Source organism: Petromyzon marinus, chromosome 32 (genome assembly GCF_048934315.1).
Source record: "Petromyzon marinus isolate PM22_M1 ecotype Great Lakes invasive population chromosome 32, UKy_Petmar_22M1.pri1.0, whole genome shotgun sequence".
Lineage (NCBI taxonomy): Eukaryota > Metazoa > Chordata > Hyperoartia > Petromyzontiformes > Petromyzontidae > Petromyzon > Petromyzon marinus.
The window spans coordinates 12,412,603-12,439,006 of NC_133698.1; the positions used below are offsets into that span (position 1 = coordinate 12,412,603).

Consider the following 26,404-nt stretch of genomic DNA (forward strand, 5'->3'; position numbering starts at 1 on the left):
AAATTCTCTGGGCAAAATTTGCTTCACGGGTTCACTTGATTTCTGTCAGTCAGAATTCTGGCCGAGGGGGAAATAAATCACTAAACGTGTTATTGAAAATGCTGTAGGTAACAATAACTTAACGTTTCGTTTTCTCTGCAAGTGTTGGCATTTTGCTCATGTATTTCTGGGAAAGTCTTTCTCGCGAAAATATTTTTGAGAAAATGCCTGCCAAGTAGCTCTACCAATCAATGTAGATCACTTTTTTACCAATGGATATCCATTCAAACTCGGATTCTGGGAGAACTCAGGCTGACTCGAATTGGCACTCCCACGGAAACTAGGCATTAGACGCAAAGTGCACCGTAGCAATCGCTTCCTGGCGAAATGGCCATGCACAAATGCTCATTAAATATTGACGCAGGTGCAGTGGAGCGTGTGTAATTTACTGAGCCTGAGCAGCGGCTGTACGGGCCCTTTACAATGCCTCCAGATAATAGCCCACATCGCAAATCAGCAATGTCAGCAGATCCGCATGCAGCCCTCAGTCGACTATTTGGACCCCTTTAAAATGGCAGCCACAATGACACCCTTGCCCCTTGAAGACAGGAAACTCAGCGTGGCACAGCTGATGATCCCATTGATTTCAACTAACCCCATCTGTCACCTCCCGTCGAGCGGCACAACGGGGGAACAGAGGCGAGACTTTTTCCCCAACTACAGTGTTTCGTATTTATCATATTAGTCGAGTAATCAAAGTGATAATCGCGAGAGCTATAGATTACTTTAATGATAACCTGGCTCGAACAGCATGAACCCCAGGATCACCACAGCCTTTAATGGTGTGAGACAGTGGTTAAAAACTCGCCTGGCAGACACTTTCATTGAAAAAAAAAGAGGCAACTGGACATTTTAACTTTACGTGCAGAAATAAGTCCATTGAGACCTGATGAAGTGTGTTTTTTTTATGGAGACCTGGGACTGACAAAGCAAAACGCAACAAATTAAAATGTGTAAATATACTGAAATTGGTCTACATGATGAGCATCGCAAGGTTTTATTTGGTCGTCAGGGAATATGCATGACCAGGGAACTGTTATGCAACGGTTGGCACACTGTGCCAATGAACGCAATGATTCCAGTTCCAATTCCCCGCCACGCGACACATCAGTGGCGAGCAATATCTGAACCGGTCCTGGGTCCACGCCCCCGTCATCAAACGGCACAGACCAGCACGGTAAAATGTGGTCACACCAGCCCCGTGACTGGACGCGGCATGAGAGACCTTCATTCAGCAGTCGAGCTGTCCCTTATTAATATTATTTGCAGGACGGCACAGCATTCTGCAAATGTACTTGCGCACAAGAACAAGATGATTAAAGTAATGAATGTCGCCCACGATGATTGCATCATTTGTATATTGTTGACAATCTATACACAAAACTAATTATCTTGTAAAAACATAGGGTAAGTGGAACATTTGGCAAGCAAAACTGGTGCATGTCCATACAGCTGCTCGTAAATTATTAATTGCTGAAATGTGCCTCTCGCTGCCATCCATTGTCCCTGGCGCTGTCCCCTCCGCCTGAGTCTCGCACGCTCAGCTGGCACCCACCGCTCGAGCCGAGGTGGCTACGCACATTGGGCGACTCAAGAAGAGGGCGACTATAATTTGATTTATATCGTTTATGAAAGAGGAGATTAAATCAATCCATTGAGACACGTGAAACACTGCCGCCTTTGCAAGGGCGACCCGGGTTAAATCATAATCATAACTTAATATCAATACCGCTCCTCCCATCTCGAGGTGCCCCGTGGTAGGGGACCCCCCCAGTGGCAGTTATCTCTGTGAGAGACAAGTTAAACGCAGCAATGGCCAGCACATTGACATTAGCCTGCTAGCAGAGGGCAATGTTGCCACGTGGCTTCCCCATTAAGGTAATTTGCGAGTACTTGATAAAAAAAAAATTGCCAAATTTTGTCTACGACGCTGGCACACATGGCCTGCTCTCTTTTTTTTTTCACAACATCACGGGATCTTTGAACGTCTACTCCTGTGAAAGCAGACGGCGCGCACTACATGCTTAATACTGCCGGGTGTATTAACCAGGGCGGCCGGCGCGATATCGAACCGCAACGCTCTGCAACAAGCGGCTGAAGCGCGCTGCCGCCGGCTTTCGGCGCGCGTGCCTCCCGACTACGCGGCGTGGGCGACCCTCACGAAGAGCGAGAGCGACGCGAGCCCCACAGAGCCCGTGTACGCCGACTTTATGGCCAGGGTCATCCAGCCGCTGGGCGCCGTCGCCCACACCAGCAGCCTGCAGAGGTGGGGGCGGGAAAGATGGCGTGAGCGAGCGTTATTACGGGGAGTTGCCTGCGCCTGCCGCCGTCGCCCACATGTGCGTGCGTCTTTATACAACAGACGTGGGCAAAGTACGGCCCGTTGGGCTTTTTAATCCGGCCCGCCGAACTTGTCCAAATATTATTATTATTAAATTAAATTTTCCCCTTCTCCTGTAATGCCCCCATTTCCCCATTAGATGGCGCACTTTGACCAGGAGTTGCGACATGTTTTTGTATTGTTCATGTTCGTGCAATTTGTTAAATTGCCTTGCAAATAAATGCTTTGCTACCTGTTAAAGGCCAAATCCTTTCATGTAATGATTTTTACATGTCATTTACATTAGATCACACAAACACTCCATCCATCTGTTCCTGGCCCGGCCCCCCTGTGAAATTTTAGAACCCATTGTGGCCCGCGAGTCAAAAAATTTGCCCACCCCTGTTATACACGGTGATCGATGTGTAGATACCCCCGCACACATACACACAAAAACGGAGACATCATAGAGAAGACAAACACTTCAAATTAAAACTGCATCTCTCCCACCCGGTGGTGGAGAATATTTGAACCAGTCTTGTGCCTGCCCTAGGGAAATTCAGCCCTAAATGAGTGGCTGTAAAGTCACAAAGCACAGAGAAAGCTCCATCTTTGGAAAAAAGCTGAGCAAGCATGTTATTTTACAGTCAATTCCGTGGTTCGGGGTGTAAACATCAGCATTGGGGATATAAAGGTGTCATTGTTCTGTGTACAGATTAGGAGCCTTGAGTATAATCGTTATGTAACCTAACACAATTAAACAAACAAACACACCCAAAACACAGTAACAACAGCTGCCATTTGCCACTGAGCTGAGGTGATATCCTCACTATGCTTGGGCCAGGCTCAGTGCACTTGGAGATGTTATTATTATTGTGTAAAGAAAATTAAGCTCACAACACATGCAAGCAATCGTAACTGTAATAATACATTATATTTAAATGTTCAACTTGGGCTAATTGAACCGACGAAAATGCTACAAATGAGTCAGGACAAACAAGAAACAAGACATAAGATGGCAAAAAAGGCCTTGATTCTTGAATAGATTCACCACAAAGGATCATTATAATTCACTGAATCACAGAGGTGAATCGTTACACCCACATCCTCTAATATAGCAATGCACACACACACACACAATGAAAAAGACAAAAATTCACAATATAGCCAGACTGCTGGGGCAAGTCTCCTGTGTTGTGTAGACTATCAGACGGATCTTTGTGCCACTGAGGAGACTTGCCCCAAGAGTCTGTATGGCTCTATGGGGCATATTTCTCTAACACCCGCATCGAGACACACATCGACGAAACATCGACGACGACGATGATAACAACAAGAGGGGCAGCTCACTCGACGAGGAAGTTGCGGTAGACGGCGAGCGCGAGCAGCGCGGAGACGATGGGCGTGAGGCCACGGGGAAGATCGTACCGCGACCACATCCACACCAACGCCGCGGCCGCCACATAGTGCGCCTGTGGCGTCAGCGACAATGGTTATCGATTTCGGGTCGGTGAGGAGAGGTGCAGGGACAAGCGCTATGGGCAAGGCTCGGAGATACAACACAATATAGCTGAGCTATCTGATTTATCCGAATAATTGATCGACTGCTCTACCATTTAACGGTTCGATACTGTCCACTCAACTAATCGGGCAACACGAATACAGCTGTGGACCGCTGGATGGGAGGTGACGGGCAGGGATTGCTGACATCAGCTTTGGCAGCCGTCTTTTAGGAGGGCATCCTACCTTCGGGATGCAAGTAATTAACCACAATAAAATGAGTCTATTGCACTTTTTTGGCAATTAATGGATTAAATCGACGATTACCACGTGTCTAGATTGATTCTCATCTAAGCTGGTAGTCCTAAACAGTTGTAAATCTAATATATATATCGATGGTATGCAAGATGACGATAGTGGCGATGGTATTGAAGGTGACGGTGGTAGTGACGGCACTGCAGGTGATGGCAATGGTGAAGGTGGTGACTGTGGTGATTAAACGTGGACTCACGAGGGTGATGTTGGAGTCGAGGCTCATCTGGATGTACTTCCAGTCGAATTCCATTCCACGGGCGCCCACCCAGAGCGGGACGAATCTGGCGCAGCACAGCAAGTGCGGTGGTCAGTAGGACACTCTCAAGGCACAAAACGGAGCCTACACTGGCAGCAAATGCACAAGTCCCGCCTCCAACTGTTCACCATGACTGTAATTTTCTTGAATTTTAATTGGCTTACATTCACGTGATCACACATTTTTACAAGCTAATAAACCTATGTATTGCATTATCGATGCTTTTGTTTATTCAGGCCACCCCTCTCGAAGGAAAGGGCACAAACATGTGGGGAGTTGCAAGACAGGTGATGACAATGACAAATACATTTTTCGATGTAACCTCATAATTGGGTTATTTTCTCATCAAAATGCTCGTGACACTCCTGCTAATTTTCGGTCGAAGAAGCCCTCACCGGGTGGAGATCAGTTCCGCAGTGGCCCAGCCCATGGCTGCCACCATCACCTTGTACTCCCCCTTGCCGGCATTCTTGGCCATGATGAGGTGAAGGCCCAGGAGGTCACCCAGGTCAACTGTTGCCTTCATGAGCTCCTGTGCAACATGCATCGTTCACGGTGCCACAAGTTTGCAGCGCAGAAATGGGTGCATTCCACAGACAGATGTGGTGCACTCGCTGGATCAAGTCTCTCTTTGGATTGAATGGATGTGTAGAACTTTTAGTGTAAGCACCTCATATGCTTGGTGGGTTTTCTCCGGGAACTCCAGTTTCCTCCCACATTACCAAAACATCTCAATGCAGGTCTCTCCTGAAACAAGTGTCCTAATGCTAATAAACTACATTATTTTAATCTCAGCAGAGCTGGTAGCCCCTGCTTATCAGCCCTACCCACTTGTACAGCTATGCCCACTCAGCCACCACCCTCCCCAAACAATGAGTGGCCTCCTGGCTCATTTTTATCTGCCCTACCTACTGCTAATAGGCCCCGTCTACTCTCTCTGCCAATCCCACCCACTACTTCAGGAGCACTGCCAAATGCCCTTATTACTAATTCAAGTACAGTGAGGGAAAAAAGTATTTGATCCCCTGCTGATTTTGTACGTTTGCCCACTGACAAAGAAATGATCAGTCTATAATTTTAATGGTAGGTTTATTTCAACAGTGAGAGACAGAATAACAACAAAAAAATCCAGAAAAACGCATGTCAAAAATGTTATAAGTATTTGACCCCTCTGCAAAACATGACTTAGTACTTGGTGGCAAAACCCTTGTTGGCAATCACAGGTCAGACGTTTCTTGTAGTTGGCCACCAGGTTTGCACATATCTCAGGAGGGATTTTGTCCCACTCTTCTTTGCAGATCTTCTCCAAGTCATTAAGGTTTCGAGGCTGACGTTTGGCAACTCGAACCTTCAGCTCCCTCCACAGATTTTCTATGAGATTAAGGTCTGGAGACTGGCTAGGCCACTCCAGGACCTTAATGTGCTTCTTCTTGAGCCACTCCTTTGTTGCCTTGGCCGTGTGTTTTGGGTCATTGTCATGCTGGAATATCCATCTACGACCCATTTTCAGTGCCCTGGCTGAGGGAAGGAGATTCTCACCCAAGATTTGACAGTGCATGGCCCAGTCCATTGTCCCTTCGATGCAGTGAAGTTGTCCTGTCCCCTTAGCAGAAAAACACCTCCAAAGCATAATGTTTCCACCTCCATGTTTGACAGTGGCGATGGTGTTCTTGGGGTCATAGGCAGCATTCCTCCTCCTCCAAACACGGCGAGGTGAGTTGATGCCATAGAGCTCCATTTTGGTCTCATCTGACCACAACACTTTCACCCAGTTGTCCTCTGAATCATTCAGATGTTCATTGGCAAACTTCAGACGGGCATGTATATGTGCTTTCTTGAGCAGGGGGACCTTGCGGGCGCTGCAGGATTTCAGTCCTTCACGGCGTAGTGTGTTACCAATTGTTTTCTTGGTCACTATGGTCCCAGCTGCCTTGAGATCATTGATAACATCCTCCCGTGTAGTTCTGGGCTGATTCCTCACCGTTCTCATGATCATTGCAACTCCACGAGGTGAGATCTTGCATGGAGCCCCAGACCGAGGGAGATTGACAGTTCTTTTGTGTTTTTTTCCATTTGCGAATAATCGCACCAACTGTTGTCACCTTCTCACCAAGCTGCTTGGCAATGGCCTTGTAGCCCATTCCAGCCTTGTGTAGGTCTACAATCTTGTCCCTGACATCCTTGGAGAGCTCTTTTGTCTTGGCCATGGTGGAGAGTTTGGAATCTGATTGATTGCTTCTGTGGACAGGTGTCTTTTATACAGGTAACAAGCTGAGATTAGGAGCACATTCTTAAAGCTCGTTACCTGTATAAAGGACACCTGGGAGCCAGAAATCTTTCTGATTGAGAGGGGGTCACATACTTATTTCCCTCATTAAAATGCAAATGAGATTAGGAGCATTCTCTTTAAGAGTGTGCTCCGAATCTCAGCTCGTTACCTGTATAAAGGACACCTGGGAACCAGAAATCTTTCTGATTGAGAGGGGGTCACATACTTATTTCCCTCATTAAAATGCAAATCAATTTATAACATTTTTGACATGCGTTTTTCTGGAGTTTGTTGTTGTTATTCTGTCTCTCACTGTGCAAATAAACTTACCATTCAAATTATAGACTGATCATTTCTTTGTCAGTGGGCAAACGTACAAAATCAGCAGGGGATCAAATACTTTTTTCCCTCACTGTATAAAGTCAGAAAAAAGTGGAAAACCTATTATTATCATTGTTGTATTGTTATTATAATTGAACTACCATAGCACAAATGATATGCGCTCAGATGTGAGCAGTTACCGTTGCCCCCCTGTCAGTGTGCTCAAGGATTCAACACTTGGGGGCTGAATCACTTACCCCAATGAAGTCAAAGCCGCCCGCAGTTGCCCCATCAAATGTTGGGAAGAAGGTGGCGAGGAACAACATCTGCGATGAAAATAAGTACATTTGATTTAAAGCTTTCGTGACTGCAGGGATTCATATTCTTGGTTCTTTCGGTAAAGTCACGTAGAAGGGAAACAATAAAAGAATACAAATATAAAACAATAACAAAAAAATATCACGCTGTGGTTTTCACACCTGATGATGATTGCTTGCGTTGCAGTCGAAACGTGGTGAGAATTTTATTGTTTTATATTTTTATTATTTTATTGTTTCCCTTCTACGTGACTTTACCGAAAGAACCAAGAATATGAAAATAAGTACATTTGTTATAGAACTTTTAAAGAAACTATTAGAATACTGATTGAGGCCGAAAAAACGAAGTGCCTCTGTCCATGAGTCTGTGATTTCCTCACATTGTTTACAACTACAAAATCAATCACCATAATACTCACTACAAAGTTCACCAATACCAATAACAAAAAATGCTGTACACTACATACCAATCACAATATTTTAGTGTGTGCATGTTATAATTTAAGTGCAAGGGTGTTAGAGCAGGCAACTCAACACGTGTCCTTTTATCTGTGTATATGCATAGTTCTATGCACATATTTCTTTGTAAATCCCCTAAGATAGTCTTCTTCCAACTATATGTCAGTGGACCACATCATAAAACTACAATATTCTGGTGAGTCACGTGATGTATTATATTATATCACATGGTGTTGTGATATCATAGCATCTGTACGTGTCAGCAGGTTTCTGACATATATCTCGGAATAATATGTATTTCATCTCATTGATCAGTAAATCTTTATACCTTGGTGAGCTATATCTTTTTAAGGGTTACTTCAAGAATATTCGCAGACAACATATAGCCATACTCTTTGGTTCTTTCGGAAAAGTCACATAGGTATCAAATAAATCACGACCGTTTCGGGCACAACACAAGCGTCTGTCATCAGGTGGGAAAGCATTGTTTGCTGCTGAGGCAGACTGTTTTAAGCCAATGGATCACCAGTTGAAGAATCCTGTTCTAATACAATTAAGGCTCTCTTCACATACTTGCTAGCTTGTTGCAGAGGCTATCAGGAGGCTAGGACAGCCAATTTCATACTTCACAATCGCATACTTCCTTCTGCTAGAGGCCACAATGGTTGCACAGTTGACACCCCTCATCCGACTTCTGCTTAGTTTCACAAACACGTGCCAACCCATATCCTGAACTCATAGACGAGATTACACAATACATTTGTGACTATGGTTTGCTGCCCACGTTAAAGCGTGGTATGGCTTCTGGTCTATCTTAGAATATAGTGTCATTGTGTGCAGAGGATACTCGAACAAGCAACGTGAAAGGTCAATGCGACAGGAAAGCACCCCTGATGTGATCAGTAAAATACTGAAATGCATGGGGCATGTGAGTAGGATGGCGAAAAGCAGAAACAGGCTTTAGATGTAGACATGTAAAAAGTCACCCCCACCGCCTACAATTCAATGAATTGTGACGATATGGAGTCTCAATCTCATCGGATAATTAATTTTCAGTTAACTGTTTTGTGCACGCCATGAGCTTAAATATGATCACGTTTGTAAAATTCACTGGCCTTTGTCAATCCACTGATGGACTGAGGCTTCCCCCATGCCATTACAGTCATGGGAATTGCTTGACCATACTGCACAAAGCAGTGTTACCTATGGCCAGGAATTAATGGTACGGCCAAAGGGCAAACTCTTAACAGTCACGGGACACTGTGAGCGTAGACTTCGGAGGCCACACGTTGACTGTAAAACAGTTGCAAAATAAGCGATGTCAAGGTGTGGTGGTAAAACTGGCATTGTCTCTGATGACTTTTAGATATATATTTTTTTACCTGTCGGCAAGCCGACGTTTCATCATTTTTATTTTTTGTCCTCAAATAATTGAGGGGGGTGGTCTTGGAAAAACTTGATAACCCATTCCAGCTTTATTGGAAAAACTTTACAATCCTCTTTTGAAAAGTACACATTGCATTATCTCCCCACAAAATGAAGTGCATGTTTCTACTTTATCTGCGTACCATCAACAAAAGCCTGCTTTCATATTCTTGGTTATTTCAGTAAAGTCACGTTGAAGGGAAACAATAAAATAAGAAAATATATATAAAACAATAGCATTCTCACGACGTTTTGACTGCAGTCGAAACGTGAGAATTTTATTGTTTTATATATTTTTTTATTATTTTATTGTTTCCCTTCAACGTGACTTTACCGAAAGAACTAAGAATATGAATCACTGCAGTCACGAAAGCTTTAAATAAAAAAATAAAAGCCTGCTTTCTTTTAAATTAGATTGTGGGTTCTGAAGTATATATATATTTTGTTAATTCAAGGACGCTCCTCAATCTCCCTTCCTACCTTACACAGCTGTACGAAGAGGTAGGTGGCACCGGCCTGCACGCACCTCCAGAACGCATTGTACTCGGCTCTGCAAACGGCACGACCAGGCAATGGCATTTTAGTCCAAGGGCCACAGCAGACATGAAGGCTTCAAACTTGATGAAAGCGAGAATTGTTTGGCTCATCTGGCACAGCGCTGCCACTTCACGAGGCCACGACAGTCACAGGCGTCCACCGGCTGTCATCCTTCTAACCATGGATGGGGGTCCTGCCCCAAAACCTCTTTACTTAGCAGTCTACTGGACATCTGTGAAAAAGAGCTTTATACCTCATCGGCTTCCTCCAGTATAAATATTAGGATTTTTTTTATCTGATTCAATAATCCTCACATGAAACCGGCCGTGTCAGCCCCAGCTGATCCGTGACAAAATTCTGTGAAGCTCGGACGGATTGTTCCAAGTTGTTTGCGTATTTTCGCGGATAAGACGAGTGACCGAATGCATTACCGGCATTTATCTGTGGATTCGTCGGCTGGAAATGGCAGCTGATTCAATATGGTGTCGACTACGGGGACAGAGATGCCGCAAACCCGAAATATACAGCAGCAGGTGTCAGGGCCGGGATCAAACCCACGACCTCCTGCACAACAGGCGAGAAAATTAACATCTCCTAGCCACCGTGATGATGATGATGATGAGATATACGCAAACTCCAAATATACAGCAGCAGCAGGCGTCACGGCCGGGATCAAACCCACGACCTCCTGCATAACAGGCGAGAGAGTTAACATCTCCTAGCCACCGTGATGATGATGATGATGAACGGTACGCAAACTCCAAATATACAGCAGTAGCAGGCGTCAGGGCCGGGATCAAACCCACGATCTCCTGCACAACAGACGAGAGAGTTGACATCTCCTAGCCACCGTGATGATGATGAGAGGTACGCAAACTCCAAATATACAGCAGCAGCAGCAGGCGTCAGGGCCGGGATCAAACCCACGATCTCCTGCATAACAGACGAGAGAGTTGACATCTCCTAGCCACCGTGATGATGATGATGAGAGATACGCAAACTCCAAATATACAGCAGCAGCAGGCGTCAGGGCCGGGATCAAACCCACGATCTCCTGCATAACAGACGAGAGAATTGACATCTCCTAGCCATCTCGGCGCCGCTGTGGTCACGTCCTATACTCTATGCTCCTGGCCTCCACCCATACCGCTGCTGTCTAACGTGAAGTATGGCCAAATCAACCCCATACTATCAACCAATACGGGTTAGCCCTTATTCTTGTACAGGGAAATTGAGTTTGCAGGTGCATACGGAGCGTAAAGACGTTGCAATACCGGCACATTTTTTGCCTATTTGTTTGTGTTTCTCCCTTGTGATGGTGACTTTGTAGGATGAACGTTGAGATTTATAAAGGGGCACGGGGTGACCAATAAAGTCTGAATTGGTTTGTAATAAGATAGGGCACTGATAAGGAGTTGGCAGCGTGGTGACTGTGACGGAGGCCCTCATCCAGCAGTGGATTGACCAAGACACCTGTACACACACACGCACAGTAACTCACAGGCCGGTGCACTTGTACGTGATGAGGTAGGGGAAGTATGACAACGCGAAGCAATTTCCGAAATGAAATAAAGTCATGGTGTTGGTGTTGATTGATCTGGAGGTGAGGGTACCGACAGTGATGGCGTTGGTGCTGAGACGGTCTATTGAGGAGGGTGTTGGTGCTGAGAACTGTGCTGGTTTAAAGTTGTGTGTGTGGAGGTAGTTGATGGCTGTATGTAAGATGTTGGTGGCTGTGTGTAAGATGTTGGTGGTGGTGATTGTATTAAAGATGATGGTTGGTGGTGGTGCTGATGGTGATTGTATGAAATATGATGGGTGCTGATGGTGATTGTATTAAAGATGATGGTTGGTGGTGGTGCTGATGGTGATTGTATGAAAGATGATGGTTGGTGGTGATAGTGATTGTATGAAAGATGATGGTTGGTGGTGGTGGTGAAGGCCGCTGATGGGAGGAGCCAGTTGACCTGGAAGCACTTCCCACTCTCGGGGTTCTTCCGGCGGAAATTGAATATAAAATAATATTTTTTAAACCCACGCACCTAGGGGGCGGGGGGGGGGTGAGACATTTGTGACGATGTGTGACGAGGCGGGGGGGAGGGTGAGAAATGTGACGTCACATAAAATGCGCAACTTTAAATAAATATAGACAACACGTTCTACTTAATTAAATAGACTTTTTAATGTTTTCTCCTACAACATCAGAGTGCAGCGCCACATTAAATACGCACTACAATGACAATAGTTTAAAGCGATTTGAAGCATGTTTTATTTAGGGAGGGGCAGAGCTTTGTGACGTCATATTTGAGGGGGGGGCTGACTTTTTGTGACGCCGTGTGACGACGGGGGGGGGTCAAAAATCGCGTGACGTCATTTATGGACGGCCCCTTATCAGGTTCACATGTACAGTATATGCTAAACATGCTAATTGCAGCCGTTTTACAAATCTTTCTCGACAGAAGTTGAATATCGATTTAAAGCTTTCGTGACTGTACCTTTCACCTGAAGACGGCCGCTTGCGTTGTGGCCGAAACGTCGTGATAATTTTATCGTGTTATTTTATTATTTTATTCTCATTCTACGTGACCATACCGAAAGAACCAAAGAAGAGGAAGTTGAATAGTTAAACAGTTTGTTGTAATAATAGGGTTCTTCCCCTTTTTTCTGGCAACAAAACTGAAACCTTATTACGAGGATTCATGTTTACTGCATTAACCACAATACCTGCAGTCAAAATGCAAACAAAAAACATACTATGATAATATATGATGCATTGTCCTTGAAGCTGATTGGTCCACACCTTGAATCTGATTGGTCCACACTTTCTTGTGAGCCTTGACCCAATTGGTGCTCGACCAGATGACGTCAGAAGGCGTTTACGTATTACATTTAGCGGTAGTTACTCACTGTCTTCAGTATTGTGGCATTGTAACTCATTGCATAATACAGCTCTCTATGTGACCCCCATTTAACTCTCTAAAACTTAATAAAAAATATAAAGGATAGTTTTTTTTTACAGAAATGAATGTGTAAAGGAAAAAAAATGTTCGGGGTCAATTGATCACAGGTCACAAGACCTCTGGACCACCCTGTACAGTCAACTCGTATTCGAGTATAAATCCCACTGAAATTGTTCTTATTTAATCGGGAGACCTCACAGTGAAGTTGCTTCATGTGTCGTTTTACTTTCATAGAACTCTATACATTTGGAACCTAATTATAATTAATATTGACTTTTAAGCACAGGGTGTGGGTGGGGGTCACGTGACCGCGGGAGCCCCCACCTCTCCCTCACCCACCACCCCCGACCCCTCCCACACCACCCCTGACCCCTCCCCCACCACCCCCTTCGACCCCTCCCACACCACCCCTGACCCCTCCCCCACCACCCCTGACCCCTCCCCCACCACCCCTGACCCCTCCCCCACCACCCCCTTCGACCCCTCCCACACCACCTCTGACCCCTCCACCACCCCTGACCCCTCCCCCACCACCCCTGACCCCTCCCCCAACCATCCCCGGCCACCACCCCCACCATCCAGTTTGCCCACTGGATGTGACGCGCGGGCCCAGCCACGTTGGGTGAGGGTGACGGCTCAACGCCCACCCCGCGCATTTACACTCGCCTTGATGACGTCACGCGCTATTCGTTCCATACGATTACGGCGGTTGAGGGAAGAGGGACGTGGGGGGGAGGGCTGTGGTGGGCGGGGGGCGTGTGAGGGGGGGGGCATGTTGGGGGGGGCATGTTGGGGAGGGGGGCGTGTTGGGCGGGGGGGAGTTTAATATCCCTTAGTAAGATGGCCGCCGCGAGAGCCCGACCAATCCGCGCTCGGATTTCCGAGAGCACGTGAGGAGTCATCTGACTGCGGGGGCCGCGCAGGGGAACGGCGGAGGTGGTGGAGGTGGAGGTGGTGGGCACCGTCAAAGGTTCGGGTTGGCGTCCCAGGTATCCGCGGCGAGTAGGCGAGCTCACGCCTACCCCTCCTCTCTTCCCTGCCGCCTTTGTCTCCCTTTGACTTCCTACCCCGGGCCAACAACGACAAAGGTGTGGAGCGGTGAGTGGCACAGTTGGTGGGGCTGGTAGAGTTGAGTGGGGAACTCCCCCACCCACCACCCACCGCCACTACCCTCCCCTAGTTTCCTGGTTGTTGCAGACTTCACCTTTCGTGTTTCGCACGCATTCGGCGTGGAGATTCGCTGCCGCTTCTCCTATCGAGATGGGATGACATCGGCTTGTTGATGATGAGCAGTGCAGGAAAGGTGGTGAGAGCTCGCATCGCGCACGCCTCTTGAGATATGGCGACGGCTTTGGTCCAGCAGTGAATTAAACGTTGCCCCGATGTTGTTTTTGTGGTGGTTGTTGTTGTTTGACTTGCATCCCACTGGGATTTTTTTGCACACAGCGTTGGTGGTGTACGGTGCTTTTTTCAGGAATATTTTTGCTGTTTTTGTTTCATGGATTTTCTGTTTTGCACAGTCACATAGTCACTTTAAGATGTTTTTCTTGTTCATGTTTTTTGTTTGTTGTGGTTGCACCCGATTCAAGAGCCGAATGGCTCACAGGGCTATACCAAAATAAACTGAACTGAACTGCTGATAATGATGGCTATTGAGCAACAGCGGTACACATATATAGTATCGCAAGAGTCCGACACCGCACTGGCCAAGCGGGGCGATCTCTTGTTACATTTCGCGAGAGTCGTTCTCGCCGTCTCTCGCATTGCCCACGGAAAGTTACGGCTTTGCCAGTATCAAAGTATGAATAAACAGGGATATTTTTTTCCCCTCTTTGGCAATACAACAGCTGTTAAGATGTTCAAACACCAAATCGCTGGTGTAGACCAATCAGCTTCAAGGACAGTGCATATATTATCAGAGTCTATTTTTGTTTGCATGTTCACCACCACTAGTACGTGTGGTTAATGAAGACATGATTCCTTATTTCCTTGCAAAAGGTTTCTATTTGGTGTCTGAATATCTTAACACCTATATTCTTGGTTCTTTGGGTAAAGTCACGTAGAAGGGAAACAATAAAATAAGAAAAATATAAAACAATAAAATTTTATTTTTGATATTTTTTTTGTTTCCCTTCTACGTGACTTTACCGAAAGAACCAAGAATATGAATCCCTGCAGTCACGAAAGCTTTAAATCAAAATCCTAACACCTGTTTTATTGCCGGAAAGGGTAGAACCTATTCCTATTTTTTGAGAGTTAAGGTTATTCATAAACTCGGCGGTTTAATGATTTCAAAATTCGAATCGCAGTTGCTTTTGTCAATCCACCGTTGTATTATGGCTTCTTCACGCCCCTATTGTTTGACCATAACTTCGTGATGATCAAAGTGCAGGTTGGTGAAGGAGATTGAGATGAGTTCCCGGGACCAATTCGACTGATCTTATCCCTGTCCCGGGCATTTAACTCGGGTTCATAACGAAGTGGGCGAACCACTGCCCTGGCCGATCCTTCGCCTTGTCTACGATATCGCGATACTATGCCTGCTCACGTCAACATGCTAGGAAGACGACTGGTGGTTTACTTTGTGGTCCATAGCTTGGGTTGCATGATCGCAATCGCTCTTCTGTGGCGTGTCTTTAATTTCCCATTCATGTAGGAGATGTTTTGTGCATCAGGGAAGACGTCTGAGTGGGTTGAACGCAGAATCAGAATATTTATACTTGAAGAATCCGATGAGCTATAAAGCTCTTTTTCATATATTTCCAGTAGGGGCGGATAAGAACGTTACAACAACAAATGCAAAAACACGCTAGTAGTAGCGCAAAGTACAGGCAACGCAAACAAATCACCCAATAACATACGAGTTTACACGAAATCCATCCTACCAGGCAAAGCCCGCTGAGGAACTCATTATTCACCGCTTTGTTTTGCCTTCATTTCATAATAGCTGTACTACCCGGCTTCACCCGGGACTTGGAACCACCACGCGCGGCCGCCTTTGTCTCCCCAGTGGCGATGTTCACACACCACAGCAGTTACTCGTTTGAGGCTGAGTCGACCTAGGGGAGGCCCAGGAGCGGTTGAAATAATCGTCACCGGTGGTGGCCGTGAGCGGGAATCGAACTTGGGTCGGCGGGTTTGTAGCGCGACGCGCTAACCGCTGCACTACAATGCGTTACGCTTCCACACACACACAGACAACGCTAACCACTACACTACAATGCATTACACTTCCACATGCGAGGGTCATGTGACAGATTTGACGTCACAGCTCACTTGCCATGCAAAAAATATATGCATTATTGAGCTCCCCCCCCCCCCCCAAAAAAAAAAGTGTATTTTCATAATTTTTGCATTGTGTACAGTCTGGAAAGTACCCACATGGCAAATTTCAAGTTTGTTGCATGTCGGGAAGTACGCTAAACATTTTGAACAGCAACTTTGCCTTTTATATCATTACAGATGAACGGGCCGGGCCCAGGGCCGAGCGAGATGATGGCGGCAGCCCCTGGTGTGGCGGACGGCGTCGTGCCGGTGTGGGAGCGACCGTGGACCCTGGCCGAGATGCGCGGCGGGAGCAACAGCTGGTCCCTCGCCAGCGATGCCAGCGTAAGTACAGAATCAGAATCGGGATCTTTATTTATTCTGGCAGAATCCAATGAGCTTGAAAGCTCTTTTTTTTTTCCCACAGATGTCCAAGTAGTACACAATCGAGCCCACCAGCGGCAGCTGTGGAGTGCTGTAAAATAAGTAGGTTGTGGACCTGTATGATGATACGAGTTCCAAATGGGAATACCGATTGTCGACCCTGATACCATTTTCCGATATAAACCCGAAACGTATTGCAGAGGCATCAAATAATGCGATTCTACTTGGCTCTCATCTTGCCCACATTTCCCTACGGTTTTGAGTAAATTCTGTGTACTATTCATCGTTAGTGCATTTGAATGCTGCTTTTTTTCCCATAGGAATAGTCAACTCCCACAGTCATAGTTTTGAACAGAGTCATAGGAACTGAATACGATTCCTACAGGAATTTCCTAGCTCAACTTTGCTTAGTTTCCAGTACCAGAAGATATCAGGGAGGGTTCATTCAGGGTGATTTGGCTGATTGATCGATGTATCATCCACCTAATCTTTACTCATCATCCAAGCTTAATCTACTTCTGGATGAAGGCTTCCCCCTAAGCTGTCACCATCTATTAAGATGCTGAAAGTATTAATACATCTAGCTCCTGTACACAAGCTGATCTCATAGTTCAATCTGCTGCCATCCTGTTTGAAAAAAAAAATCTAAGTTGATAGATGTGGCTTTATTTCACAATGCTGGTCAATGTGGTTTATATACATGGTTATCTTCTTCTTTGGTTCTTTCGGTAAAGTCACTCAGGGGACTCGAATCGGTGGTGAGGGTAAAAGTGCAGCCTTGAAATTTCTTACTCATGCCACTGCATTGGGGTATTTGGTCTACTCTTCCACAATTGCCAGATATGTTGGAAAAGGTCATAGTACTCACACTTTACCCAAGCTGACGCAACCTGCTGGTCGACTAACTGTTGTGTACCAATTTATACTGCTGGGTGGACAGATGCAGGGTGGATTGAAGAAACTTGTTTCAACTTCTTCTTTCGTATGGATTAACAGTAGCAGATTAAAGATGTAATTTGAGATTTTTTTTATCCACTTAATTGTCTGTTCAGAAGCAGAGTGGATCTCTTCCATTGCTCCTTTAAAGCAGCGGCAGAGTGTTTACGATGTGGTCGGTGGTTTCGAATTCGTGGCGGCACTCGCAGGCGGCCGAATCTTTGACCCACCATTTGTGCTTCAGGTGGCCTCATCGGCCATGCCCGGTCCTGGTTCGGTTAATGGTCGACAATTGGCAGCGTTGAAGGTTGAAACCGGGAGGTTAGATGGTAGGGTCCTATATGAGATGTTTCTTTTTTACTTCAACTGCTGTGTCTTGAGATCAAACTGGCAACCTCTGGGTTGCAAGTTAAGTGTGCTTACAATTACACCGCGGCGGACGTAGTAACCTCAACATTTCTAGACATGCGGCACAGCACATGTATCCTCGTCCTTTCACATGTTGCAGAGATAAGCAATTGATTTTTGGAGTGGCAACAAGAGTTGTAATAAATCAATGTCTAGGTTATTTTGCCATTCAACGCTGTTGGTTGTAAGCTGGCGGATTGGTTTGATGCTGCTGCTAATTGGTGTTGATGGGCAGCGGTTTGCAATGTTACTGCATTGTTTTTATATCTTCCAACTTGTGTAGAAGATGAGCGCATGTCCTTGTCATTGTATTAATTGTTTATCCAACCACTCTTTGTCTGTGTGTGTGTGTGTTTGTGCCACAGCTGCTGCTGTACATGCAGGAGTTCTCACAGCAGCTGATCGCGCGGACGCACGAGATGGAGCGTGAGATGGAGCGGCTCTTGGGGCAGGCTCGTGGCACTGACTGCCGTCTACGCAACACCTTCAATGACTTCCTGTCGCTCGCGCACACACAGTTCATCGAAAACGTGAGCTGCTACCGCAACCATCATGTTTCTCCGATGCTTTCCAATGAAGGCTGGAAAGTGTAAATGACTGGGGTCACGATAACTCATAAAGATGGTCATGTATTAATATAACTTTAGAAAACGTTTTGTGGCTTTTAGAGACTTACTCAAGCACTTGGTGGGAAAAACGGATAAAAGATTTAACAATGTCAGCCAAAGCAATGTTGACATCATTGCGTGTGACCTCATCATGCGCACCTTCCCTCCCAATGGCTTTGTAGGTATGACGTCATCTCACAACTTCACACTTCAAGCACAGTGTAACGTCATCTCACTGTGCTGCCTGGAATGTATTATCTCTAATTAAATGCTCCTGAGAAAAAACACACCTCCGATTAGCACGGTTGGCTACGTACGGTGTGAAAGTTCAACATACATAAACACACATGTTTGAAAGCCCTACAGAATCCATGCCAAATGCTTGATATATTTAATTTTCCATTTATATTCTGCCTCCTCGAGCAGAAATTTTCCAGAGTAGCTTGAAGGTGACCTATGCGGGCAGCCCCTTCCCTGCCACCACCGCCGCCACCACTTCTTGGCTACTGCCAACTGCGCAGTTTTGCAGACGTCAATGTGGCCGTTTGTCATTCACAGCTGCTGTGGGTTGGGCTTTTATATATGTATTTTATTCGAACGTGTTTTGTCATCGTCGTGGACCTGCCGGTCCTTATTGATCTGTTTATTTTTGCCTTATTTAGACCAAAACACGTATTTTTGAAGGTGCACCCGTGACACCAACATATAATAGTTGCCTAATTTGTCGACTGGACTGAGAAAATATCTATATTAAATGTAGAGACTAAGACGTAAATAAAATTCAATAGTTTGCCATCGATTAGGCTAAAGACTGTGACTGAAACATGAAAAAGTGCTGACTAAAATTAACGCACATGCAGCTAATGCCGACAGCGCCATCTGCCTTCCGCCCATTTCCTTGTGCGAGAAGGATGTCAGGTCTATCGTAGTCCTGCCCCTTGTGTCCACAGAGGGTGTACGACGAGGAGGTTGAGGAGGTGCCCACCAAAACGGAACCGGCAGAAAAACCTGACCAGGTGGGTTTCCAGACATCATGGTGTACATGGTGGTCACCCATCCGAGCACTATCCTGGCTGCATCCTGATAAACTTCTGAGATCTCAAGAGAGATCGGGCACATTATGTGTGAGTTGGTTATAGATGATCTATTTGAAACAAGCGTATCAAATCTAAATCGATTCTCTGGATCCCTCCATGCATATATGCCTCCTTGGTATTCCTCCCCCGTAGGTATCGGCACTACATGGTACCCTGCAGAGAATTGCCTACAGTGTGACATTGTCTTGTTGTGCCATTTGGAACATACCATTATTATTGCTAACTAAATACTGCTGAGGGTAAATGTATGTTGGAAAGCGTTAGAAAATCCATTCGTAAAATGATATTCTGCCTCCAGCAGAAATTTTTCCAAATAGCTTAAAGAAGGTGGCCTACGCAGCCAGCCCCTTCCCTGCCTCACCGCCGCCTTTGGACCGCTGCCAACTGTGCAAATGTGCAGATGTTTCCGAAGCTCTTTGTCACGGTCGGCGGCAGTGACGGGGCCTCGTCTGTTGCTCTGCCCGCACTGCAGGCAAAGCGCGAGGCAGAGCTGATCCCGCGGATCCGGCAGGCCGTGCAGCTGGGCTTGCACGTGCTGGACGGCGCCTTTGAGACGCTTGACGCCAAGGGCGGAGCCGCGGACTCGGACTCCGAGGAGGACGAGGCCGTCTACCACGTGGAACCCATCCTGGAGCCCAAGGTGTGTGCCCTAGAGTCGCGGAATCTCCTGCGCTTCGTTTTGTTTTTGTGGAAACTGTCGTTCTTCACATTTTACCTAAAGCTAAACTAATATATTTTACCAGGTAAGGCTGACTGAGCTACGTAGCTCTTTTTCCGAAACGACCTGGCCACAAATTATAGCTCAACGAAATGGCTTATCACGTTGAAATTTACAGCAGCAAAATACTCAAAACGCACGTTTCTACAATGTGGAGGGAAAAACCGGAGGACCTGGAGAAAAATCTACACGCCCTCGGGGAGAGAGACATGCAAACTCCAAATATTTAGGCGTCATGGTTGAGAGCGAACCCACGACCTTCTGTATACCTGGCGAGGTAGTTAACATCTTGCCACCATGATATCCTGTGTGACGCACGCAGTCCAAAGTTGCGGTAAGTCGAGAGGGCATGAAAGCTGTGTAGACGAGTGTTAGTGGATCACGTAGAGATTTGTCAAGCTCCCAAACCCACTGAGCTGTGGGGTGACCCGAAGATGACAGTGCAGCGAGTCTTTTTGTGGAGCCCCCTTTGAGTGTTATCCCTTTGCACACATGGTGAATTTTTTTTCCGGCACTCTATATTCCTTTCACGTAAAAAACGCTCTTTCTAAAGGAATTGGTCACCGCATCGCAATATCGAACTCTCATGAAAAAGTTGAGACTCGATATGGCTTTATTTATAAATAAATGACATTGTTATTTATACAAATATTATTGAACTTTGGCTAAACGATGTCAAAGCAAAAAAACACTCCCATAGTGGTTCCTGCGCAACCAACATAGGGTGGTGCACGCATCCTCTTCAAAGTCCTGAGCCAGTGGTTGAAATTCCATTTTCCTGTGCGGGGGATGAATCAATTCATAGGTCATCCTCTCGTACATTATCAACCAAGTTGTCCTCATTTTATGGACCTCAGAAAGGGTTTCAGCTGATTCAAACTCCAATGATGATTTGAACTTGCAACCTTTTCCGACTTGCAGTTGGTCAAGCGTTGTAATCGCAACACTGCCTGGCCAATCGGGGTTCCGCACTGGGAAAGTGTGTTTTTTTAAATGGTTAACAAAATCAACCATTAATTCTGATAGAAAATGTCTTATATCGTTGAGGGCACAACGGGAGCACACACCTTTTGGGCTCAAAAAGCATCCGACAAATTAAATTTTCACAGGACCCTTACTGTCTAGCTAGCGCACTCTGCTTTGAAACTGGTAACATGAGTTGGCTTCCCAGCGACGGCTCACATCGGTGGCAAGCGATCTCTGAACCGGTCCTGCCCACCTCCCCCACCACTTCGCCAACCCGCACTGACCAGTTTGGTGAAGTATGGCCAAACGGCCTCCTGTGGCTGATGGTGCGTAGGGAGGCCTTCATTCACCAGTACATTGGCAAAGGCCTGTCAAATAAACTATACTCACTATCAGAACGTGAAGTGTATTTTGCCAGTTTTATATGTGTGCTGTGGTCCAGTGACTCAGTCTTGTACCATTAAGAGTGCCGAAAAACCCACATGGCTATGTTGTACGTATCTATGTTGTATATATGTTGAACTTCTTTCACACCGTACGTAGCCATGTATGTATGCTGAACTTCTTTCGCACCGTACGTAGCCAGCCGCGCTAACCTGAGGTGCGGGATTAGAATCGCGACTGAACCTGCGCCCGCTCTGCCCAACAGGACCCTTACTTGGACCGGCCCCTGCCTCACATCATTGGCTCACAGCAGTTCCTGAGCTCCGACGATGTGGGACTGGCAGACATCAGCAGCGATGGTGAGTGTTTCCCTGCGGTTTAAGGAAACTTAGCCACGGAATTATGTTGATAATTTAGTTGAAACTGCAATATTGCTGGATGCCTGTGTATCCCTTGGTAGAAGAAGCCGCGGACAGCGACAGGGAGAGCGCGAGTGATGCCGAGAGTGACGAGGGCTTGCCCAACGGGAACCCATCGGAGGTACAGCCCAGGCTCGCACGGCCAACAGATAACACAGCACAGCCAACGTGATACGCACAGTAGCATGGTACAGCCAAAGCACCTCCGATTAGCACGGTTGGCTACGTACGGTCGGAAAAAAAAAGTTCTACATACATACAACACGATGCACGCATAGACAAGTCAATGTGATACACAGTCACACGGAAAAGCCAACTTGATGTAATTTTCTTAAAGTGAAGACCCGCGCACGAATCTGTGGTTGCGTGTGTGTTTCTTAGGGAACGACTGAATCGGATGAAGAGAGTGAAGGGGACAAGAGATCCTTTGCGTCGGTGAGTGTTGGCCTTTTTAAACATCTCATCCACAACAGTAGGTTTTTTCCCCTTTTTTTCTGGCAACAAAACTGAAATCTTTTTCAACGCAATCATGTCTGCATTAACCACAATACTTGTGGTCAGAATGCAAACAAAAAACATACTCATCCATAGTTGTATTACAATTGTGTTCCTGGAATCACGTATTGATGTCCCAAACTCTTGCAGTAAGCATTGCACCACCCGATATTAGAGAATTGCCTCTGGAAGGTGAAATCGCACAATGACTTCTCCCTTCAATTTTTATCGACACTCGGGACATTGCACGTTCCTACTTGTAGAGTTGTTTGTTGCATAGTAATCAAACCGATAAATTTCAGCCCTCGTAGCTGTTTGGGCTGGAATTGTTTGGGCTTGTGTTGGGCAACTATCATAACAAAAAAAAACATGTAATGAGCGTTTGTGTTCGGCTGTGCTTTCCGCCTGCAGCGGAGACCGGAAAACGGCGATCCCAGCTACGATGGAGAGGAATCCGAGCCGGACATCTTCGGCCACTCGGATGAGGAGGAGCCGGAGAGACGGGCGGGGGCGGCGTCACGCCCCCCACGACCGACGGTGCTCTTCCCTGACGACCGCACCTCCAAGCTGCCCCGTCGGAAAATGAGCATCGACTCGGAGGACAGATCATGTGAGCACGTGGAAGGGGAGGTGGAGGGGGGCTTGGGATGTTCACAAGCAGGGCTTAATATCAGCCGGGCCGGGTCGTTTAGGCGACCCGGGAAATATTTCCCCACCGGCACGCCACATCCAGTATGCCTCTGGCTATGGATACTTGTCACCTGCCACCTACTCCGGTCTACCAGCGACCTGTAAAATATTTTCACACCCGGCACACCACATTCAGTTTACTTCTCGCTATGGCTGTAGCTATGGGTCATGTGCCACATACTACGGTCTACAACTGACCCAGAATATATTCTGTGAGAAAATAATATCTATTCACAGGTGATAATAAGCAGCCAGACAGATTAAAATATGGATTTATTTTATTTTGGTAGGTGAGAGTTTGTTGAGATCCTTTTACCTTTTGGAACCCAATCAAATCTCACAGGCATAATAATCTGTGAGATTTGCATGATATTCATATATATAATGTCTACAAATAATGTTCTTGTGATTTTCATGAAACGCTGAGGCTTGTTAAAAACTGAGTTTCTTTACCTTAAAATATAATTACTGCTGCAACCTACGAATGATCCACTGTTGGATGAAGGCCTCCCCAAGTCGTTACCAAGTCGTTATTGTCTCGCAACAATCCATTTAACTCTCGCACACGAGCTATTTTTATTGCTCGTGCTCTCTGGCGTGGCGACTATAAATCACTGGCAATAGGCTTACACTGGCGAGCGTGCTGTTCACTAGGTTATCCAGATTCATTGATATATAGTCGATTCTTACACTCCTGTTACGTTCACAGGACGTGTCTTTATGCAAATTATATGTAAGTGATCTGCAAATATAATATTCAAGCTAAATTTAGCGGAAAAATTTGCAAATCAGACAGACACGAAACGAATACAAATGCGGCAGTATAATCAAGACAAACAAAAACATAGCTTGTCTCCAAATCGTGACGAATTCATCACATCGGTCGGTGGAAGGTGAATCTTTACGTACCTACGATAGAACCTCTGCATAAACACAAACACGTGCTGCGGTAGGAGGAAGCACAGTGCCAACTGATCTCTTTACATAAAAAAATCTCCCGATGCCAAAAATGCGACAAGAATGTCCATGCAGCCATGGCAGATGGTTTCAATTTAATTTAAATTAATCCCATGCCATGCTGCCAACCAAGCTTTTGTGGTCGTAAGCCGTGCAACTATCCTGTGGAAGATGTGGGTTTCGCGCAATGTTTAGCTAATGTCGACACCGCTGGTCGTTCTCGTTTGAGCTTTGTCTCCCTCATCTTTTTTTTATTCACTCAGCGAATGCGTCGGGCGAATCTGCCGCTCGCAGAAGACACCCGGAGCGGACGCCCGGTCGCAGAGGTGAGACGCTCCGAGGGTTCGCTCCATTGAGGGTTTCGCCATGTTTTTGTGCTGTTGCAGTCCGTGTGTTGACTGTATTCTCACTGCGTAGGTTTTTCACGGTTGTGCCGTATAGTTTTCCCCTGTGTTTTCTGGTTGTGCTGTGTTGTTTGGCACGATGCCCAATGTTTTGCTCCACGTTAGGGGCGGGGAGGGGGATTCCCCTCGGCTCAACAACTGCACTCTGTGACATTTCATTATGTTATTGGTGCAGTATGAATGCAAGTATTGTGTGTCATAAATTTAGCCGAAACTGCAATCCTACTCTCATATCTGGGGTGGGGCACCCAGTTCATACCTAGCTGTGCTTGATATAATTCAACGTAAAGCTGTCGGAATGATTGATAATGCCAGCACTCACTGATCGACTCCAATCGTTCCCTAACCCAGCAGTCAGTCGCCTCCTGATTACTCTTCTATCGCAAGCAAGAGCTCAGATCTTGGGTGAATGTGCTGCCTGATCAGGGCCCTCAGTTGGTGCCTTGATGTCATCGGAACATAATATTCATCGTGCAAGCCTCGGTATGAAATGTAATTGGCTCATACAATTTTTGCGTATCCTCTAAAGGCAATACAATCCGTTAAGTGTTACTGTATGAATACGTGACTAACAGAAGTAACAGTTTAGCCACTTGTTTTAATAAATAACTAAACGAGGATTGCGGTACAGTCTCGGCTTATGTTCGCAGCACAGGAATTATGCGGTCAACACTCGCTAATTAATAACTAAGCTGCATGCGATGGTGAACGCCTCTGATCCAGAACTTTTGAGACAAGGTTTGGTGGATCACATAGATAATTTGTGCGACTCCCAAGCCCGAGGTGGGCAGGAGATGGCAGTAGAGCAAGTGGGATCGTTACCTCATCTGTGTGGAGCTATTGAGTGTTCTTCCCTCCTATGACTGGCGGGTTTTCTCCAGGTATTCCAGATTACTTACACACAAAGCAAAATACTCCTTATAGAAAGAAATGGCCAAACACCCCAATGCAGGAGCCTCCTTATAAAATACACTTGAGGCATATCTGGGAAAATCGGATCTCAAGTTTAGCAAGGTCATGGCATAAGACCGGTCACCAATGACTGCACAAAACAGTCATCACATTAAATAGGCATTTCATGATACAGAAATTTGTGGACTAAAATCAGGTAGCACATGTTACAATCGATTACTTATGATTTCTATGAAACATAAATTATAACTTGACATTTACGGTAGGTGTTGTAAACATGACACAAAAAATTATCCTTGAATTGCCAGCACAAATCTTGGCAGTTCATAGAATCTCTGGGGATGAGCGGCAGTTGCATTGTTACATGCCTGCTTTGTTATTTCATAGGATTTGTGTACGAGATGATTCAATTATTACGTGCTTGATTAATGTTTTTAGTTTTGCCGTCGTTTGTTTGCTGTCACTAACCTTAACTAACCCTGACCCCCCCCACTCTCCCCAGACATGATGGCAGCCCCGGAAGATGAAGACGAGGAGTCCCCCTTTGCGAGCACCAGGGGGATGTTCTCGGGTGGCAGGGGCCTGTTTGACGATGACGAGGTACCGCAGCGCCTGCCACGCGGAACGCGACGCTTCCACCGCTCGTGAACTTGGCACGCTCAATTAATCTGGCTCCTTAGGGCTACCCCTTAAAGGAGGGTGACCTGGGTGGCTCGGAGCTTAAGAGCGTTCGCCTGGTGGCACTACTGATCCTGGGGTTCAAATCCAGACAATTTCCACTGATTATACCCGGTACCAATTGAATACACTTGAGTAGTCTTGACCCAGTCACCAATGGACTCTTATAGAGATGCAACTCATGAAAACCCATAGACTTACATAGAATACAACATCAATCTAACAGAGAGAGTCTTTACCTAGAAACATCTGGCAGTTCACCAGCATGGGTTCCAGCAAGCCTGATAGCTGATGAGACACTCTTTGTTGAAACTGGTTGAGAGTGTATGTTGAATCGATGCTAATGAAATTATGCACACCCAGAAA

General features: G+C 46.1%; 2 protein-coding genes across 10 annotated transcripts in view; one reads left to right on the forward strand and one right to left on the reverse strand.

The window, feature by feature from the left end:
* Positions 1-1,020: 1,020 nt before the first annotated feature.
* On the reverse strand, positions 1,021-12,501 carry TMEM147 (transmembrane protein 147). Of its 4 annotated transcripts, none has more exons than XM_032964635.2 (7): positions 12,254-12,501; positions 9,702-9,771; positions 7,278-7,346; positions 4,826-4,962; positions 4,371-4,455; positions 3,710-3,831; positions 1,021-2,297 (listed from the first exon to the last, which is right to left on the reverse strand). In XM_032964635.2, exons 3-7 carry the CDS (start codon positions 7,344-7,346, stop codon positions 2,177-2,179), a joined length of 534 nt encoding a protein of 177 aa, XP_032820526.2. In that variant the 5' UTR covers positions 9,702-9,771; positions 12,254-12,501; the 3' UTR covers positions 1,021-2,176. The 4 variants fall into 4 exon arrangements, with proteins under 4 accessions (XP_032820526.2, XP_032820525.2, XP_075927415.1 ...); XM_032964634.2 differs by lacking the exon at positions 12,254-12,501 and adding an exon at positions 11,726-11,755; XM_076071300.1 differs by lacking the exon at positions 12,254-12,501 and adding an exon at positions 11,260-11,719.
* Positions 12,502-13,565: 1,064 nt separating this feature from the next.
* The window catches only part of LOC116948187 (WASH complex subunit 2C-like), a 29,907-nt gene continuing 17,068 nt past the window's right edge, over positions 13,566-26,404 (forward strand). For 3 of the 6 annotated variants that reach the window (XM_032964637.2, XM_032964641.2, XM_032964638.2), the window contains exons 1-11: positions 13,855-14,024; positions 16,181-16,327; positions 18,076-18,240; positions 19,269-19,334; positions 19,888-20,055; positions 21,749-21,842; positions 21,944-22,023; positions 22,284-22,337; positions 22,809-23,007; positions 24,308-24,370; positions 25,863-25,960. In XM_032964637.2, the coding sequence (XP_032820528.2) occupies positions 14,001-14,024; positions 16,181-16,327; positions 18,076-18,240; positions 19,269-19,334; positions 19,888-20,055; positions 21,749-21,842; positions 21,944-22,023; positions 22,284-22,337; positions 22,809-23,007; positions 24,308-24,370; positions 25,863-25,960 (1,158 nt within the window). In that variant the 5' untranslated portion in view covers positions 13,855-14,000. Of the gene's footprint in view, positions 13,817-13,854; positions 14,025-16,180; positions 16,328-18,075; positions 18,241-19,268; positions 19,335-19,887; positions 20,056-21,748; positions 21,843-21,943; positions 22,024-22,283; positions 22,338-22,808; positions 23,008-24,307; positions 24,371-25,862; positions 25,961-26,404 lie in introns of those variants that run through there. The other 3 variants (XM_032964640.2, XM_032964639.2, XM_076071302.1) reach the window with 3 other exon arrangements.